Below are 20083 nucleotides of genomic sequence, written 5' to 3'. Positions count from 1 at the left end.
AGGCAAGAAGGTAAGAACAGAATAATTAAAAAACTGATAAAACATGAATAATGCATCACGACTGTCTCTGCTGCAAAAGAAAATTAGTTTGACCAGTCTCAAAACACTGTTAGTGGAGTCCTGGTTGCCAGTCGTGTGGATCGCCTTGGTGCAGGATCTTGTGGTAGTGGAGGCGGTTCTGGTGCAGCTCGCTGGGTTGGTGTCCTGGGTCTTGGCATGGGCCTGGTCAGCCACATACTACTGTCACTATCGGCATCAGTGTCTGTGTCAGACACTTTGTCGCCCTGGTGGTGCAGTGGGACCGGATCTGTAGGCGTGACAGAGGGTGGTTGTTGGCTGGACCTCTGCAGTGCGGGGCTGACGACAGGTGGGGACATCCGTGGGACCACAGCGTCAGGTGTGGTGCTGTGGTGCCTCCGTCTGCGTCTGCGGTTTCTTGGTGCTGCTGCAGAGGAAGAGACTGACCTGGTTTCCAACGACTGGGTCTGGATGCAGGCAGGCTGGGTGGTGTTGCTGTTGGATGGGCCACTGGAGAAGTGTTGCTCCAGGTCGCGGTACATGCCAGGCCAGTAGACCTGGGGTCGCAGCATCTCTGCAGCCTGCTGGAAGCCTTGGTGCCCCGTGCGGTGTTGTATGGATGACAGGACCTGGGGGCGGAGCTTGCTGGGAAGCACCAGCTGCTCAGATGCCCCGTGCTTAGGGCACCCTTCCTGCAGATCAGTCTGTCATGCTGCTGGGTCAGCACATTGGTCTGCCAGTTGGAGCTGAGAGCTGGTGTGGCTGGCCATGCAGACAGGACTGGCCCAATGGTGGGATCAGCAAGCTGAAGTCTGCGCAGCTCTTCTGGTGGCAGCTTGGGTCGCAAGTGCAGTTGGCTGGGGGGAGGTGTCTTGTTGGCAGTGACATGCTGCTTGTTGACCGCATGTGTTGTCAGTCGTCTCCCCTTAGATGTGGCTGGTTGTCTGTCTTCAGCCTTTGATTGCCTGTCCTCCTTAATGTAGCGCCGCTTGTGCCGACACTGGTCCTCAGTGTGGCCGGGCCTCTCACACCAGACACAGCGTGGAGGGTCTGGGGCGCGGTCAGCAGCACAGCGATGAGGATGGAGGGCTGGCCCTGGGGGATGTAGGGGTTGTGTTGACATGGAGGACTGCAGCTGACGTCGCAGGCTGGTGTTCTCAGCTGCGAGAAGACAGTGCCTGGAATGACACAAACAAATGTCATTTGATGTCAGCGTTTGGTCTTCACACATTTGCATTATGTTGTTGCGTATCCCAAACCCGAGTGAATAGTCTTTCCATGTGATATGTATACATGCGCTTTATTATTCACTTGTGCAGACATGTTGTGCTAATGACATTTGTTTGTGTCATTCCAGGCACTGTCTTCTTCTCTTTTTGTCTTCTCCTAGTTGTCTTCTTCTCATTACTTCTTCTTAGCCTTCTCCTTTAGTTTATAACTATTGTAAATAAACCAATAGAAAAACCCATTTGTGACTGGCCTCTATATGTTCCTGGCCTGTGCGTGGGATCTTGTCTATCCTTCAATTAATCATATTTAGTTAAGTCTTTTGTGCCGTACCCCCTTTAGAACCACTCGGTACACGGCTACACATAGATTCTGATGCCTTCAAATATAGCTTCTTCCTATCAATCATTGTTAATATTGATTGAGTGGACATCTCCAAACACGTGTGTCCTTTACCATTTGCAGCGTCATCTCGATATTTATGACAGAACAAAACTGACATTAATCGTAAAACATTTGCGGGGTATTATCGATGCCAATTGCAACGAAACTTATTAATATTGAGATGGAAAGCCGATAGAGTAGAGGTTGATGTCTGAATGGAAATCTTTCCGTCAAATGGTTGCATCAGTTGGTTTAGTTTTTCAGGGAAATGATTACATACGTCAAAATGCACAAAATAAGATCTTTGGGGGAAAATATTCTTGCATGACAGATTCAGTGACTTCAGCTACTGCGTTGCTGATGATTTACCGGAAAAACGAAAACACAATTGATTGTGTGCAGTGTTGGTTTCAGTCAGTTTTGTTTGGAAAATCCATTGAACTCAGACAAGACAAGACGTGTTTATTATAGGAAACTCCGTGGGGGCTTATGAAAATGTTACACATTTCATGTAACTAATACAAATATGTTTAATAGTTTATACTGTAATTACAATAGTTTACAATGGCCACACCAATACATTTTGAGGAAGAATGGAAAAGTAGAAAAATGTAATAAATTATACAACCGCTACAGCATTGTGAACTCGTGAATGTAATGTAATATAATATGTTTTGGAAATTATTTTCTGGTGCTTTTTTTTTTTCTTTTTTTTGTTTTTTGTATTTGGCCAGATATTCATTACACAGCCCGGCAGGCCTTTTTGTAATTGTTGTAATATTTGTGTTTTTCCTTAGCTCTCTCTCTCTCTCTCTCTCTCTCTGATTTGGAGTAAACGAACCTAATCAGCTTGATAAAGATAGCTTGAATAACGATACATTTTGATGAGGAAATAAAAACAAAATTTATGAATTGGTAATATGTCCACAGTATGGCGTTCCCAGAAAGAAATGCGTATGCAAACATTAGCACAGTTTAAGGATTCCTCTATTAACCAACTTGCTTCAAAATGAAAACAACATTGTGACAAGAGATGTAGCAATGTTTATTTTTTGTGTGTTGCAGCAAAGAACAGAGATCTCCAAGTTTTAATGAAAGACATATTTCTAAAGTATCCTTAAGTAACCATTTTTGTTTAGTTATATAAGTATGTCCTTGTTCATTATTATCGTTCACTCTGCTCAAGGCTTGACAGACGCGTGTGTACAACACGCTGGAACCAGATGTATACAGGTCGATGACCTGACTTTGAAAGTTCTGAATTCTCTCTCTCTCTCTCTCTCTCTCTCTCTCTCTCTCTTCTCTTTTTCTCTGTTTTTCTCTCCTTTACTGAACCTTTGTGTATAATGATTTCTATTATCACTTTAAAGGATGAATGCATGGTACAGCATCGTAATTTTATTTATAATCTAAAATCGCCCACCTGTGTGAACAGACTATTTAAATGATTCAAGAACGATAAGATGATATTTGTGTTGTTTCACACAGCGCGAAGCAAAACCTCCATGTATTTCTCTCTGTCTCCCCCCGCCCCCACCTGTTCTCCCCTCTCCCCTCTCCATAAAACAACACATCCCTGCCGCCAGGTCGTCGGCTGCGCGGTGCTGGGGGTGGGGGTGTGGCTGCTGGTGACGGACTTCGGGGCCCGCAACGTGACCACCATCGTGGGCAACCAGATGTACGAGGTGACCACCTACCTGCTGATCGCCGGGGGAGGGGCCGTGGCTCTGCTGGCCTTCTGTGGCTGCTGTGGCACCATCCGGGAGGACAAGTGTGTGCTGTCATTTGTGAGTACACAGATGTCCTGTCCCTTGTGAGTGTAGAGATGTCCTGTCCTTTGTGAGTACACAGATACCCTGTCCTTTGTGAGTACACAGATGTCCTGTTCTTTGTGAGTGTAGAGATAGATACCCTGTCCTTTATGAGTACACAGATGTCCTGTCCTTTATGAGTGTAGAGATACCCTGTCCTTCGTGAGTACACAGATGTCCTGTCCTTTATAAGTGTAGAGATACCCTGTCCTTTGTGAGTACACAGATGTCCTGTTCTTTGTGAGTGTAGAGATAGATACCCTGTCCTTTGTGAGTACACAGATGTCCTGTTCTTTGTGAGTGTAGAGATAGATACCCTGTTCTTTGTGAGTACACAGATGTCCTGTTCTTTGTGAGTGTAGAGATAGATACCCTGTCCTTTGTGAGTACACAGATGTCCTGTTCTTTATGAGTGTAGAGATAGATACCCTGTCCTTTGTGAGTACACAGATGTCCTGTTCTTTATGAGTGTAGAGATAGATACCCTGTCCTTTGTGAGTACACAGATGTTCTGTTCTTTATGAGTGTAGAGATACCCTGTCCTTTGTGAGTACACAGACACCTGTTCTTTGTGAGTGTAGAGATAGATACCCTGTCCTTTTTGAGTGGATGTGTGGGTTTGTGTAAAGCCTTATCGGTGTGTGTTTGTGTGTGTGTGTGTGTAAAGCTTTTTATTGTGGTGTTGATCTGTGTAAAGCTGTATCTTGCTCTGTGTGTGTAAAGCTGTATCGGGTGCAGATGTTTGTAAAGCTGTATCGTGTTGTAGATGTATGTAAAGCTGTATCGTGGTGTTGATGTATGTAAAGCTGTATCGTGGTGAAGATGTATGTAAAGCTGTATCGTGGTGTGGATGTATGTAAAGCTCTATCGTGGTGTGGATATATGTAAAGTTGTATCGTGGTGTACATGTATGTAAAGCTGTATCTTGGTGTAGATGTATATAAAGCTGAATCAGGGTGTGGATGTATGTAAAGCTGTAACGTGGTGTGGATGTATGTAAAGCTGTATCGTGGTGTGGATGTATGTAAAGCTGTATCGTGGTGTTGATGTATGCTGTATCGTGGTGAAGATGTATGTAAAGCTGTATCGTGGTGTTGATGTATGCTGTATCGTGGTGAAGATGTATGTAAAGCTGTATCGTGGTGTTGATGTATGCTGTATCGTGGTGAAGATGTATGTAAAGCTGTATCGTGGTGAAGATGTATGTAAAGCTGCATCGTGGTGTTGATGTATGCTGTATCGTGGTGAAGATGTATGTAAAGCTGTATCGTGGTGAAGATGTATATAAAGCTGTATCGTGGTGTTGATGTATGCTGTATCGTGGTGAAGATGTATGTAAAGCTGTATCGTGGTGTTGATGTATGCTGTATCGTGGTGAAGATGTATGTAAAGCTGTATCGTGGTGAAGATGTATGTAAAGCTGTATCGTGGTGAAGATGTATGTAAAGCTGTATCGTGGTGTTGATGTATGTAAAGTTGTATCGTGGTGTGGATGTATGTAAAGCTCTATCGTGGTGTGGATGTATGTAAAGCTGTATCGTGGTGTGGATGTATGTAAAGCTCTGTCGTGGTGTGGATGTATGTAAAGTTGTATCGTGGTGTGGATGTATGTAAAGCTCTGTCGTGGTGTGGATGTATGTAAAGCTCTGTCGTGGTGTGGATGTATGTAAAGCTGTATCGTGGTGTGGATGTATGTAAAGCTCTGTCGTGGTGTGGATGTATGTAAAGCTCTGTCGTGGTGTGGATGTATGTAAAGCTGCATCGTGGTGTGGATGTATGTAAAGCTGTAAGCTGTATCGTGGTGTGGTTGTGTGTAAAGCTGTATCGTGGTGAAGATGTATGTAAAACTGTATCGTGGTGAAGATGTATGTAAAGCTGTATCGTGGTGTGGATGTACGTAAAGCTGTATCGTGGTGTTGATGTATGTAAAGCTGTATCGTGGGGAAGATGTATGTAAAGCTGTATCGTGGTGTGGATGTACGTAAAGCTGTATCGGGATGTGGATTTATGTAAAGCTGTATCGGGGTGTAGCTGTATCGTGGTGCGTGTGTGTTAGCAGAGAGACGTATAGTATTGTGGATGCGTGAAAGTCATTTCCTGTTAGGAGTGGGTTTGTTAGATGACAGGCATTTCACCGTGTTTGTGGCTGTCAGTAGAAAGGAGCATCGTCGAGTGGATGTGTGTCAGCAGTCAGCATGTCTGTTTTTGTTCCTTGATATTGTTCCTCAGGGCTGGGTGCAGAAAGGCATTCTTGTTGTACGTGAATCACGGTAAAACAAACTGTCATTAAATTTCATTCCCCCGGCCCTCTGCCTCTCTCAGTCTCTGTCTCTGTCTGTCTCTCTCTCGCTCGCTCGCTCGCTCTCGCTCTCCACTTCACTTCTCTTCCCTCTGTGTCTCTGTCTCTCTGTGTTGATCACGTGTCGTTCTGTATTTGATCAACGCGAGACTTTCTCGTATCGTTTAATTACACCGATGGACATTTCGCCGTCATGGGAGTAAAATTGGTGCTTTGTTCTTTACGTTAATATAACTTGATTGTTGTAATAGCATCAAATGGAAATTATATGTTGTCCTTTTAGATTTGGCAACTCTCATGTGCCGCCTATGAGAATATAATTATATGCTTCAGATTACCAGCTTTTTTGTTAATTATGTTTTGTCCGAAATGTGATTGTGGTGTGCAGTCTTTTGTGAACATTTGACCGAAATTTTAACGATGGTGATTTTTTGTTATTAATAAAAAGAAGTTATTTCTTGTTTTAACGTACTGATTTTTTTTTTTTTTTTTTTTTGGGGGGGGGGGGGGGGGGGGGCACGGGTGTTCAGTGCTGGCACTTTAGTTGGCCCTGCGAAAGTTCGTGAACCCAGGAAGTAGGGCATGGATATAAATAAACGCGGCTGACAAACAGGCCGCGCCAGCGGCACTCGCTGTACGCTTGTTCGGCGGTAAATCTGCTTTGTTTCTTTCGCGCATCATCTCCTCGGATGGATCGGAAATAACGACTAAAGAAGTGGTTTTCTAAAAAGAACACAAAATAAGCTTTCCATTGACTCCAAACACAATATGTTTTCTTACATAGCGGTTGTTGCGGCAACGGCTGAAACATAAATGAAGAAAGAGAAGAGAAGGATAAGTAGAAACATGATCGCAAAAATCGTTAAGTTTAAATCCCTCTCAAAGAAAACAGGCGTTTAGCACAATAATATCGTAAATACACACAGAACATATAGCATGCCTGCATGCAGATTAGCTTACCTTTTGAGTTGTGCGATTTTTCTTGGCAGCACAACAAACGTTTAAATGAACACACTGTAGTATGGTGAGTGCGAGCAGCAGGGGGATGGAGAGCGGGGTGAGTGTCTGTCGGCTTATGGCACTGCTGTACCCTTCATTCCACGAGAAAGACGAAGATTTTTAAGGTAGTAAAAAAAAAAGAAAAAAAAAAGAAACGATGATGTTGATAAAATAATGAAATTGTGTAAATCAAATCAAACTGCACTCCAATAATACAACCAGGAATAGCAATAATTCAACTTTCTGTAATCGCTGCAGGAAATGTGTGGATGCTGTGAAAAGGTGGGAAAAGTGGGGCGGGGGCTACGGGGCCGAGTGAAACAAAGAAGGCAGTGTCACGGTTTGGCGCGCGGGGCCAGAAATACCGCGGCGAATGTGCCGGTCAGTGCAGAGTGCGGTGGGAAAGTCTGGCATTAAAAAAATTTTGACCCAAGACGCTAGACGCTGCTCGGCCAACTAAAGAGCCGGATTTTGTGCTCGGCTGAGCAGCCGTGGGGGGGGATGGTGGTGGTTTTCTTTTTTTTCTATGAGAGAGAGTCTTCTGACTGTGAGTTCTGGAAGGTATGTGACCTGCTGTGTGTGCCTGGTTTCAGTACGGCACCACCCTGGCCATAGTGCTGATAGTGCTGGGTGTGGCCTGTGGTCTGGCCGTCTTCTTCAGAGGCACGGTGAGTCAGGACTGGCTTGGTTTAGGTCTGTATCACTGTCTTCATCCATTTGGGTCAGGTTAGATTGGAATTAATCATTAAAGTCATATATATATATGTGTGTGTGTGTGTGTGTGTGTGTGTGTGTGTCGGGAGCGTGTGGGGATGAGAAAGATAGAGTGGCGGGGTGGGGTTGTGCGAGTTATCCGATTATGTCTTGACGGGAGATAAAGAAGAGTTTGAGGAGTGTGTGTGTGTTTGTGTGTGTATGCGCGCGTGCGTGCGCGCGCGCGCATACATGCATGCGTGTTTTGTGTGTGCTTATGTGTGTGTGTGTGTGTGCATGCGTGGTGTTTGTGTGTGTGTGTGTGTGTGTGTCTGTCTGTCTGTTGTATTGTTTGTGCGTGTGTTGTGTTTTTATGTGTATGTTGTGCGTGTTTTATCTGAATGTGTGCGCGTGTGCATTAATTTTGTGTTTGGAAAGAAAGAAACAACAATCATCTTTCCACATGATTTATGCAAGTGCACGCCAGGTGCCTTGTTGTATAGTTCAAAACCTGCTCATGATACTGACGCCCTCTCCACCTCCTTACCTGTCTCATCACAGATATCGGAGAAAATCAAGAACCGCATGAAGAACTCGCTGACCATGCACTACGGGGTGGACGTGCGCACCAACCTGGAGAACCGCCGCATCACGGAGTCTTGGGACGCCCTGCAGAGACAGGTGAGGCTCACCATTGACAGGCGAGGGGTTAGAGCACTGGACTGAAAATCATGGGGTCTTGGGTTCGATTCCTGGTTGTGTCTGGTGGATTAAACGTGAATAGTTTTCCGTTCTCCCAAGTCAACATGCGTGCAGATCTGCTTGTGCCTGAACCGCCTTTATGCGTGTATACGCGTGCAGAACATCAAATACTTACGTTAAAGATCGTGTCATCTATGTCATTGTCAGGTGGATTATGGAAATGTGTACACACATAGCACGGGGGCAACTCCGAAACTAGAATACGGCTGCCTACGTATTGTGGTAACAATGCCCATACACGTTTAAAAGCGTACGAACGCGAAAAAAAGGTTCAGCAACAAGCCAGCATTGCATGGAGTTTTAACAGACATATTTCTTCAGCTTCTCTGTAGTTATCGTTCTTCACGGGACAGAATAGCCCTATGATGTGTTTATCGTCATAAATGATCATTTTTTACTGCCATGCCATTTCCTTTGATTTGGGATTGCGTGAACCTTTTTTTTTTATTTCTATTTTTTATACGTGAAATGCCATCGGTTTGTTTGGGATAGGGGTGAACAGGAAGGATTTTGGTGATGACCGTTTTCTGGTTTGAAATTCATTTTGATTGTTTGTTGCTTTATGTTCCAATTCTTCTTGGTTCAACAACTGAACACCGTTGTTTTGGTGTGTGTTGTGATGCAACAGTTGCAGTGTTGCGGTATAGCCGGCAACGCCACTAGCCGAGACTCGTGGAACTACTTTTCCTCCAGCACCGAGTGGAACATCAGGGAACAGAAGAGTGAGTGTCTCCTTACACTTTTCTGTGGACTTGTTCTTTGTCCCTCCCTCCCCCACCACCTCCCTCCCCTCAAGCCCCCACCTCCCCCAGCGACCCTCCTCCACTGCTCCCAACCGCTCACACACCCCTGCTTGTTCTTGTAACATCTTTGAAGCCACTATGATTTCTGTGTGGACCTTCTACTTGTTTTACTGCCCTATCTGTTCACTCGGTTTAGAGTGCTTTCGCGCTAAATAGAACTTGTTTCATACTGGATTGTGTTTGCATTCCAGACTGCATTGATGCATGTGATGAGTTGCAGAACTATTGCCCCTCACACTGTTATAACCCCTGTGCCGGTCAGCGGGAGGGTCCAGGGTTAGGCACTGCGTTGCTAGCTGTGCATGATACACACACACATACACATGGAAGTGTGCATAGTACGCACGCACACACAAACACGTAAGAAAAGAAAAAGAAGAAAAAGAACACCGCCAGAGAGAGAGAGAGAATATGTTTGAAAATGTCTTTTCACGATTTTCCCAAGGAAAATAGTCATTTCGACGGATAATTCTTCATTGGTTGAAGGTTTATGTTATACCAGCTGCACCAACAGCAGCAAGGCATTGATAATGACTATGATGAAAACAACAGAGGCGGTGATACTGCTCGTGGTTATTATTGTTGTTGTTATTAATTATTATCATTGTTATTATCATCACACCAGCAAGGCATTGATAATGACAATGATGAAAACAACAGAGGCGGTGATACTGCTCGTGGTTATTATTGTTGTTGTTATTAATTATTATCATTGTTATTGTCATCAGCATTATTTTTTTTCATGATCATTGTCATCATCATTGCTACGATGCAATAATTTTTTGTTGTTGTTTTCATCTTCAGAGACAGGCAATCGCCTGCAGGTATCTGTCACATCCCAAATTGTTGGAATTTTATTTTTTAAAATCTAAACTTGTGACAAGTAAAGGGTATGACTTTGGTTTGGCCTGGGTTCCTGGCCATGTTGGCGTTCATGGTAATGAAATGGCAGACCAGCTGGCCAAGAACGCTGTAAAGGAAAAATTACCATACATAGACATGAAGCAGATGGTGAACACTTACGTTAAGGATCTTTGGCAAGAGGAGTGGAACACCCAGATGGACAACAAGCTGTTCCAAATCCTCCAGACCTAAAAGAGATCCTCCCATCGGTGGTGAAGAATCGAAATGGGGAGTCTGTGCTGGGCACACTTTTTTTATTTTTTATTTTTTTTACTCATTCTTACATGTTGAAGGGAGAGGAGGCCCCTCGATGTGTTCCCTGTGATAAACCTCTTACCGTGAAACACGTGCTCCTTGACTGCTGGGATCTGTATAACGGTCTGACGTTGTTGCTGTGCACAAGACATTACACAAGACATTACTTTGTTTCGTGATGTCCCTCCGTGGACGCTAATAGACTTCACGGAAGAAGTGAAACATTTTTTAATCAGATTTGAATGTTTTAAACTCTAGAAGGTTTTTAAACTTTGAGTGAAAAGCTTGGAGCGGTGACTAGTTTTTATTGTACTTTTTTTACCCTTGACTTAAGTTGATGCTAACGTGGCGATAGCCATGAGATGGCCTTAGTGGTCGGCAAGGCTCTAAGCACCATAATTTGATTTAGTTTTATTTAATTTTCAGAGAAGGAGACGAAACGTGTGCCCGAGAGTTGCTGTGCCAAGGGGGACATGCAGCTGTGCACGGGCCTCAAGCTGTTCAATGGGCCACCTATGTTCTACGACAGCCATCTGGCCAAGTACCGTGAGGTCAACCCCTACCTCTACACCACTGTGAGTGCTCCCCTTCCAACCTTCCCAACCTCCCCCAACCTTCAAGCCCCCCTAACCTCTTGCTGGCATTGTAGTGCTGCCCCTGCTTCCCAGGTTTACTGCTTTGTTGCCTCTGCAAAGGACGTCATTACATTCTGGTTTGTTTGTAAGCTTGTCTGTCAGTTGCAGGCTAACTTGGAGTGAAATTGTCAACAAAATTTCCGGACATTTTGTGGAAGTATCAACTGTGGGCCAAGAGCCAGTGGATTAGAGTTTTCAGGCGCAATCTGATTTGCTATGTTGCTATCCATATCCAAGGATATCCAAGCATACTTCACCATTGAGAGACAGGGAAGAAAGTTCTCTCTCTCTCTCTCTCTCTCTCTCTCTCTCTCTCTCTGTGATGATTATGTGAAGAAGACATAGATGGATTCCTTGACTGTATGAAATGAGGGATTAGCCATGAGCTGTGGACCATTGGAGAAAATTGCATATCGGTCTTTGGATTCAAACCCAGGAACTTTTTTAAAGTTTTAATTATCTAATCAATGCATTAAAGAGGACAGCATATTTTATCCAAATGTGGTGTGGCTGATATGGACCAGCCTGCGCGCTCTGACACATCCTTGAAATGAGACCATTAATAGATCAGAGAGCTGGTCAGAGATGCTAGAAGTTGGCTTCGTGGTGAACTCTGGATTTTCTGTTCAGTTGTAAATGGTCTCCTTTGAATTCTAGCTCTTGGTTTTGCCTGCAGGGGCTTTTCTCATCCTGTTCCATCTTCCGGTCAGGTCTTTTCGAAGTTTATTTCTAAAGGTATTTTTAGTTGCCTGAACTTTAAGTCTGCTGCTGTGGGCGTTTTTCTTTGTGATTTTTGTTTGGTTTGTTTTCGGCAGACGACTTTTTGAATTGTATTTTCTGTTAAATGATTTATTATTATTTGTTCCAAATGATATTTTTCTTTTTTGTTTCTTATTTATATATGTATTTATTATCATCATCATCATATAGCTGTCCCTTGTTTTCAACACAGACTCTCCTCCACTCTCCCCTTTCTGGGAGTACCCCATGATACATTCTCTGCATGCTGCATGCTTTGTGACCTGAAGGAGCGTGATACGCTGTGTAAATGTCTTCCACACCCATCGCTAAGCAGTATTGATGTGTTATGCAGGTGTGTATGATATGGTGTTAATGTTTCTCTGTGTGTGTGTGTGTGTGTGTGTGTGTGTGTGTGTGTGTGTGCAGGGCTGTTACGACAAACTGATCGAGTACCTGCATACCTATTCGGCCGTCGTAAGCATTGTGGCTGCGGTTGTTCCCCTGTTTTTGGTGAGTACTCAGTCTCTCTGTCTCCTCTTTATTATCTTCTCGTCTACTCTCTCCCTCTTTCCCCCTCTCCCACTATCTCCCCTCTCCCACCCCTCTGCAACCTTGGTATGCATACGTGTCTTCATAAGGTGAAGTGTAGAACTGCTTGATGTCAATCGATCTTCCCGACGGCAGTGTCAATAATAATCATTTGGTTTGCTCCAGCCGCAAAAACTTACGTTCATAACGCCCCCCACCCCCGAACCTCAACCCCCCTCCCCAAAAATTATTTTTAATCAAGAAGAGTGCAAAACATTTGAATGATGATATGAATCTGAAGACATGGGTGATCATCAGACTCTGCATTCCAAGCAGCTATCTCCATGAAAAAAAATCAGTCAATAGAATATAAAACATAAGAAATAAAAAAAGCCAAAGGGCCACACATACGACATACAAGACGTTTAGCAATCTGCGAAGTGCGTTTTCTTGTCCTGTTTCCAAGGGTTTGTCGGGTTGTGAAGTGATGTGATCACGGGTGAAGCGGTACGGGGGTGTTTTTACTGTCAACACGTCTTCATGCCAAAACAGTTATGCACGCATCACAAGCACGCGCGCGCGCCCGCATTTATACACACATACGCGTACGTGCCTGCCCGCGCGCACATACACACACACATACACACGCACACCTCGCAGACATATGCTCGCACGCTTACACGCACACACGCGCGCGCGCACGCACGCACACACACGCACGCACACTTACATACGCGCGCACGCTCGCACTCACTCAGACACACGCGCATGCCCGCGCACGCACGCACACACAGACACACACAGACGCACGCACACACGCGCACACACACACACACACACACACACACACAAAGATAAAGAAACTGCGCGCGTGAATGCGAATGATTTATTCAGCGAAAGGCCCTTTCGCATTGTGAACAGGTGTGCGGATCAGCATTATTTCCTCCAATAATTACATTAGTTGCTAGTTATTATGCTGAGAGACAGGCAGACAGACAGAGAGAGAGGAGGTGTGGGGGGTAGACGGACAGAGAGACAGAAAGTTGATTGTGACTTGGAGGGGTGGACAACGACGAACACGGACCTCTCCTAGTCAGCTGGTATTACTGCAAACTGCACACTGTCTCGTGTCAGCAGAACAGAATAGAGAGAAGGGGGCGGGGGAAGGGGGGGGGGGTGGAGGAGGGAAAAAGGGAGAGGGGGGGCTGAAGGGGACAGAGAGATGGAGAGAAAGGAAAAGAAGGATGGAAGAAAAGAAAGAATGAAGAACAGAATGAAAGCACAAGGAAAGACAGACAGGAAGAAAAAAAAACAGACAGAACCAGTCACAGAGTGCAGCCAGTGCAGCAGCGGACAGGTCAGTGGTCAGTCCCAGCTGACCGGACAGCGTGTTGCAAGCACACTGAGAGCTCCACAGTGTTTTCATTTTTAATCATCACCACAATCCGATATAGCTCTGCTCTGTAGCGCTGGCCTTCTGACAGCCGCTAAGTGCCCACTTCCGCCGCCCCCCCTCCAAACCCACCCCCTCCTTTATCCCCCACCCCCACCCTCCCTCCTCCAGCCTGCCGGTCCCTGCTTTCTGCTGGACATATTGGCAGTTCTGTGTGGTGTTGTTGTTTAGTTGATAATGAGGATGGCGATAACACTATAACAACAGCGACAGCAGCAGTAGTAGCTCTTGTTTTATTGCTGTTGTTATGACAACAATAATTTGAAGAAAAAAACATAACACGGATGATAGTTATGATGATGATGGTCGGGATGATGGAAACTTCAAGGTCTTATTCAGGAATCCGCCCTGAACATTCCCACACTGTGGCGCCCTACAGTCTGTTCCGCCTGTCACTCTACTGCACATCTGTAAGTTGACTGAGAATCTTAGTGCGCTGTAATTGTCAGATGTAGCGGCCTGCATTCACAGAGCACAGGCCAGTACCAGAAACTGTCACATGTATTCTGATACACACGTCCTCAAATTCCTCCCCCCCCCCCCCCTCTCAACCAACTCCTCCACCTTTAAAACATGATGGTATTATATGAATAAAAAAAAAACACTCAATAACGTTTGGGTCATTTAGAAAATACTAAATGAAGCATGTGTTTGATAAAACTTGTGGAAGATTGAATGTGATGTTACACACAAACAATGACAATGACTGTTGTTGTGGTTCCAGATCTTGGGTATAGTGGTCTCCTTCTGCCTGTGTGCACGCGTGGCTGGGTTGTCTTCGGATGACGAGATGGACGTCTAGGGCTGTCGTACACACCGACAAATGTGCCTGTGGCAGCTGCAGGCCATTTGTGAAGAAGAGGGGGAGGACAGTGAGCCTGAGGTCAGCTCCTGCTTGTCTCCCTCCGTCCACGCTGCATAGTGCCTCTGACCTTGACCTCCATGTGACCCTCTGTGTGTTAGCGGAACGTCTGTTGCCTGTGTTCTTGGTGTGGTGATCAACAGCAAAGTGCTGGATGACTGCAGTGTTTGTGGGAATCAGTCCGGCGGTGTGTACCATTCTGTGTTTGAGGGCCGGCTTTTAGGAACTTCCAAGACGAGGCAGAAAGATAAAAACCTTGGTATGCTGCCACGGAGTGCCCCTTTCTCCAATACCTGAATGGATTAACCCAAATCAAAACGTTTGCTACCGTGGAAAAAAGGACTACAGAAGAGAAGGGTCTTCTGTCATGTATTGTTTTATTTAGCTATATATCTGGTGAGAGAGCAACGAATGTCAGGCCTTTGTTTTGTTTTTTTTACATTTCCCATAAAGGAGCGGACTACAGCCAATGAGCTGTGACAGCTCATATTGGGTCTGTCTTTTGGGATACATGTTTACTTAAATGAGTGACAAATTCCCTCACAGAGGTTGTGGACATGACAAAACATGTGACAGCTGTCTGTGAACAGGTACAACTAACTGATGATTTTTTTTTTTTAATAATGGAGAGATTCCAATGTGCATGAAAGAACGAGGCTTTGTTTTACGGGAACATGTACAGTATTTTCTCTTGTCATGTCAGGATATCAGGCATGGGTGGGGGTGGGTGGGGTGGAGGGGTAAGTGCAACATGATGCACTCCTGTGACATACGTTGCTTTTGTTGATCAGTGGGACCAGGTGACAGACAGACAACGATGCCTTGTCGTTCTCATGTAACTGCTTAAACACAATGCGACGATAGTGTGTCACTGAATCACAACGTACCACTTGCTCCTTTGTCAGTGCTGAAGACCCCACTGTTGCTGTCTGTGTGACTTTGTGATGTGATACCCAGAAATACTGAGCAGTGTTTTACTGGAGCATTGTCCAGTGTGGGGAGGCACACTGGAACATGAATTTATCCAATGGGTCTGCTCCAGTGTGCTGTAGGCTTACCGGAGTATTCATTTGTCCATTGCATGGTAGGCATACTCCAAGATTAATAATATTTGTCATTTGGGTGATGGGCCCACTGGGATATTGTGATTTTAATGGTAGGTCTATAGGGACATGAAATCATCCATTGGGTAGTAGGCCAGTTGCACCTTTGATTTATCCATTGTGTGTTTTTTTTTATCTTTTTGTTTTTTTCCTTTTTGTACTGGAATATTGTCCGTTGTGTTTTGGGTCTGGTACATTACCATTATGTTGTAGACCTATTGGTGTATCATTAATTATGTTGCTGGCCTATTGGTACATCATCCATTGTGCTGCAGGCCTATTAGTACATCATCCATTATGTTGTAGGCCTACTGGTACATCATCCATTGTGTTGAAGGCTTACTGGTACATTATCCATTGTGTTGAAGGCTTACTGGTACATTATCCATTGTGTTGAAGGCTTACTGGTACATCATCCATTGTGCTGTAGGCCTGTTGGTACATCATCCATTGTGCTGTAGGCTTACTGGTACATCATCCATTGTGCTGTAGATTTACTGGTACATCATCCATTGTGCTGTAGATTTACTGGTACATCATCAGTTATGCTGCAGGCCTATTGGTACATCATCCATTGTGTTGTAGGCCTACTGGTACATCAACCATTGTGCTGTAGGCTTACTGGTACATCATCCATTGTGCTGTAGGTTTACTGGTACATCATCCATTGTGCTGTAGGCTTACTGGTACATCATCCATTGTGTTGTAGGCTTACTGGTACATCATCCATTGTGCTGTAGGCTTACTGGTACATCATCCATTGTGCTGTAGGCTTACTGGTACATCATCCATTGTGCTGTAGGTTTACTGGTGCATCATCCATTGTGTTGTAGGCTTACTGGTACATCATCAGTTATGCTGCAGGCCTATTAGTACGTTGTGTTGAAGGCCTACTTGTGCATTGCTTACACATGTTCCAAAACGTTGTTTGGCACTGATAAGCATTCTTTTACCTTTTATCATCATGGTATATTGTTTATCCTTTTTTTCAGAGTCTGTGTTTGCATGTGAGAAAGCGTAGATGAAGTGTCTGAACAAATATAAATAAGAATCTTCTTTGATACATGTATTCCGTTATAGAATAACCAGAGTTAGTTAATTCTTGTGTACTGTTGATTTGTCTAGTATGGGGGTTAAGTGCATATTGACCTTGCTTCTTTGTTTAACTGTGCAACTATCAGGTGGCAACATTTCAGCTGTGTGCTGTGGGTGAGGGTGCCGAAACAGGCAGCTGATTGACTGTGCTTTTATTTTCAAATGATGGAAGCAATACTTCATTGTACATAGCATGATTATGATTATCAATTCCATTTGTTCAAGACATAAACATGAAGCTATTAAAGAAAGGAAATTCAGACATGATCTTAACATTCCATAGAGATAATTGGGAATTTGAGAACAAAGCTAGGAAAATGAGTGATTAAAAAAAATCAACTCTACTTTAGGAAAAAAAACATTTTAGTAAACACACGAATGTCATCATGATAGTGTCCATTCAAATGTATGTTTTTTACATCAATGAACAGTCTGCAGGCTTTTTGCTTTTCATTCTAGCTCTTTTCCCCTTCTTTCTGTTACCTTGGATGGAATGAACGGAAGACAGGTAGTTTTTATTTGTACGAGTGCCATAGTTATTCAAGTCAAACCTCTTCACAAACCTGGTCAGTGATCATGTGTTGGCCCATGGTAGACAGGTCCGTGTGACCAGTGGGGCCCTGTGCAGCATGACGTCCCACCAGACAGGTCCGTGTGACCAGTGGGGCTCTGTGCAGCATGACGTCCCACCAGACAGGTCCTTGGGACCAGTGGGGCCCTGTGCAGCATGACGTCCCACCAGACAGGTCCGTGTGACCAGTGGGGCTCTGTGCAGCATGACGTCCCACCAGACAGGTCCTTGGGACCAGTGGGGCCCTGTGCAGCATGACGTCCCACCAGACAGGTCCGTGTGACCAGTGGGGCTCTGTGCAGCATGACGTCCCACCAGACAGGTCCGTGTGACCAGTGGGGCTCTGTGCAGCATGACGTCCCACCAGACAGGTCCGTGTGACCAGTGGGGCTCTGTGCAGCATGACGTCCCACCAGACAGGTCCTTGGGACCAGTGGGGCCCTGTGCAGCATGACGTCCCACCAGACAGGTCCGTGTGACCAGTGGGGCTCTGTGCAGCATGACGTCCCACCAGTCAGTCTTTGTCCCCATGCTGTTCATCATGACCACTGCTCTAAAAATACATGGATAGCGTATGCCTTCTTTGAGCCCCTTTGCTAACTGAAGCCAGCGGATTTTGCTACTCATGTCAGTATAGCGTGAAGCGGTGACTTCATATGTGTAGCCGAGCGCTCAGCTGGCTTCACGGCAAGCTTTCACTTGCTTGCAGCGTTGGTTAAGGTGACATTCCTGTGTGTGTGTCCATGCAAGTTTGCGCCACGTGTCACTGCACTGTTTTTCTGTAATAACTTTGGTAGATACACCATTGGCAGATTTCGATCAAGGCACAACATTTGGCATGTCCTAGGGGCAAGCATAACACGATTCCATCGAAGATACACGGTTACAGTTCAGAAACTACCACCAGTTAGCAGACGACTTCTCAAAGGATTGACGGCTGGATTCGAGAAACAATATGGCGTCCAGTTGGCTTCAGCTTTCCTGGGGCCAATGAGCTATCCATGTATTTTTAGACAGTGATCATGACGCATTCTTTCTCGTTCGCCAGCTTTGTGTGCTCATGACGTTCTGTCTTATTTCATTCTATTTCGGGTGAGATATACTGTTCTGGTTTAGGTGCAAGTCATTCCGTCTCGTTTCGTATTCTCAAAGAAACAAAGGATATGAGAAAACATTTCTTTATTCTATTGAGTTTAGGGTTGTTTCCCAGTGGCATGGCTCAGCAGAGGTCAGTACAGCCCTTCACTAATCGCCTTCATTACCTTTCACTGATGGGTGAGTGTCCAGGGCTCTGTGTGCCTGTTGGAATGGTTTCTGACAAACATACACGTCTGTAAACCTGTACAAGGTGTTATTTGGGACTGCAAAGCAACTTATCCCTGCCCCTTCTTGCTTCAAAGGGACGGGCGCCAGTTAGCACACACGTCTCCTCTCCATTCCGTGCGCTTCCACAGGTGGTGATGGAGTCCATTTTGAGTTGGGGCACTCGCACACGTCCAGCTAGGCCACATGGCTCAAGTCGGAGGTGCTGGTCATGAGGGTGAAGTTGACGCAGCTGTCTTCTCGGCAGACCACCCTTCTTCCCTCTAGATATACAGCACACCCTTCCTCCCTCTAGATATATGGCACACCCTTCCTCCATCTAGATATATGGCACAACCTTCCTCCCTCTAGATATATGGCACACCCATCCTCCCTCAAGATATATGGCACACCCTTCCTCCATCTAGATATACAGCACACCCTTCCTCCATCTAGATATATGGCACACCCTTCCTCCATCTAGATATACAGCACACCCTTCCTCCCTCTAGATAAACAGCACACTCTTCACCCTTCCTCCCTGTAGATATACAGCACACCCTTCCTCCCTGTAGATATACAGCACACCCTTCCTCCCTCTAGATATACAGCACAGCACACCCTTCCTCCCTGTAGATATACAGCACACCCTTCCTCCCTCTAGATATACAGCACACCCTTCCTCCCTCTAGATATACAGCACACCCTTCCTCCCTGTAGATGTATGGCACAAAGCAAACCCTGATGTGGGCTCTGTGGTTGGCTGAGCAGTAAACACCATGGGTGAAGTCACAAGGCAAAATGTCAGTCACAGAAGTTTCTATAGGATTTCCGTGGCTACCGGTTAGTGCTGGATGCTTTGGGCTCTCTTTCTTCACTCCGTTGTTGTGGTCTGTTCTTGGGAGTCAACACCATGCTGCACAGTATTTACTGCATGACGCCAAGAAGAAATTATATCTGTCTCACAAATTTCCCTCCGAACCTCTCCCCTCCGTATTGTAATCCAGTAACAAATAAGAGCATCGATAAGCAATGTGTCTGGCAGAGGTCTCATAGGTTATGTAGGCTGTGAAGGATCTTCTGCTGAACTGAATTCCAGCCCAACTGGTCACAAACAATGACAAGTTCGCAATAGACTGACAAAGATGTAACATTGCTCATGATTTTGATATACCACCCTCATTGAAGCAAACAAATGAACAATTAAAAGTGTCAGATAAATTATGATAAATCAGTTTCATATTCAATATTAGTCATGAACCGGTTTTCCAGGGTGCTTTCAGCTTTTGTCTAAATACGCTCATGAAGATTCTTTTTTTTTTTTTTTTTTTGCATTTTAAAACAAACTATACATTACCCAAAATGTAAACTTTACTGAAGATTGTCATTACTGTTTCTAGCTAATCAAGTGCAGAAGTAGGCCAATGTGTATTTAGCAGTAGATCATAGAGGGTATTGAGCCTGTATAAATACGTTGTGCCATAAAGTCATTCTGATCTCTTCCAGAACATAGTGGATTTCTACAGAGCTGAGGAACTGTCAGTGCTACAGCCAGTCCTGGACTTACTCGGGTGTAGATAGCTGCCCTGACTGGTCTCTGAATAATTGTTGAAATCACAAAGTTTGTTGCCTTCTGATT

General features: G+C 44.9%; 1 protein-coding gene across 2 annotated transcripts in view; it reads left to right on the top strand.

Annotated features, from left to right (window-relative positions):
* LOC143295352 (uncharacterized) overlaps positions 1-19790 on the top strand; it is a 132701-nt gene extending 112911 nt beyond the window's left edge. For both annotated transcript variants that reach the window (XM_076607005.1, XM_076607004.1), the window contains 7 exons: positions 3216-3416; positions 7332-7406; positions 7993-8112; positions 8822-8915; positions 10581-10729; positions 11957-12040; positions 14236-19790. In XM_076607005.1, the coding sequence (XP_076463120.1) occupies positions 3216-3416; positions 7332-7406; positions 7993-8112; positions 8822-8915; positions 10581-10729; positions 11957-12040; positions 14236-14313 (801 nt within the window). In that variant the 3' untranslated portion in view covers positions 14314-19790. The remainder of the gene's footprint in view (positions 1-3215; positions 3417-7331; positions 7407-7992; positions 8113-8821; positions 8916-10580; positions 10730-11956; positions 12041-14235) is intronic.
* The last annotated feature ends 293 nt before the right edge of the window (positions 19791-20083 follow it).

The sequence above is a fragment of the Babylonia areolata genome, chromosome 20 (assembly GCF_041734735.1).
Source record: "Babylonia areolata isolate BAREFJ2019XMU chromosome 20, ASM4173473v1, whole genome shotgun sequence".
Taxonomy (NCBI): domain Eukaryota; kingdom Metazoa; phylum Mollusca; class Gastropoda; order Neogastropoda; family Buccinidae; genus Babylonia; species Babylonia areolata.
The sequence above is the reverse complement of the archived record's forward strand: the minus strand, read 5'-3'. Positions and strand labels throughout refer to the sequence as shown.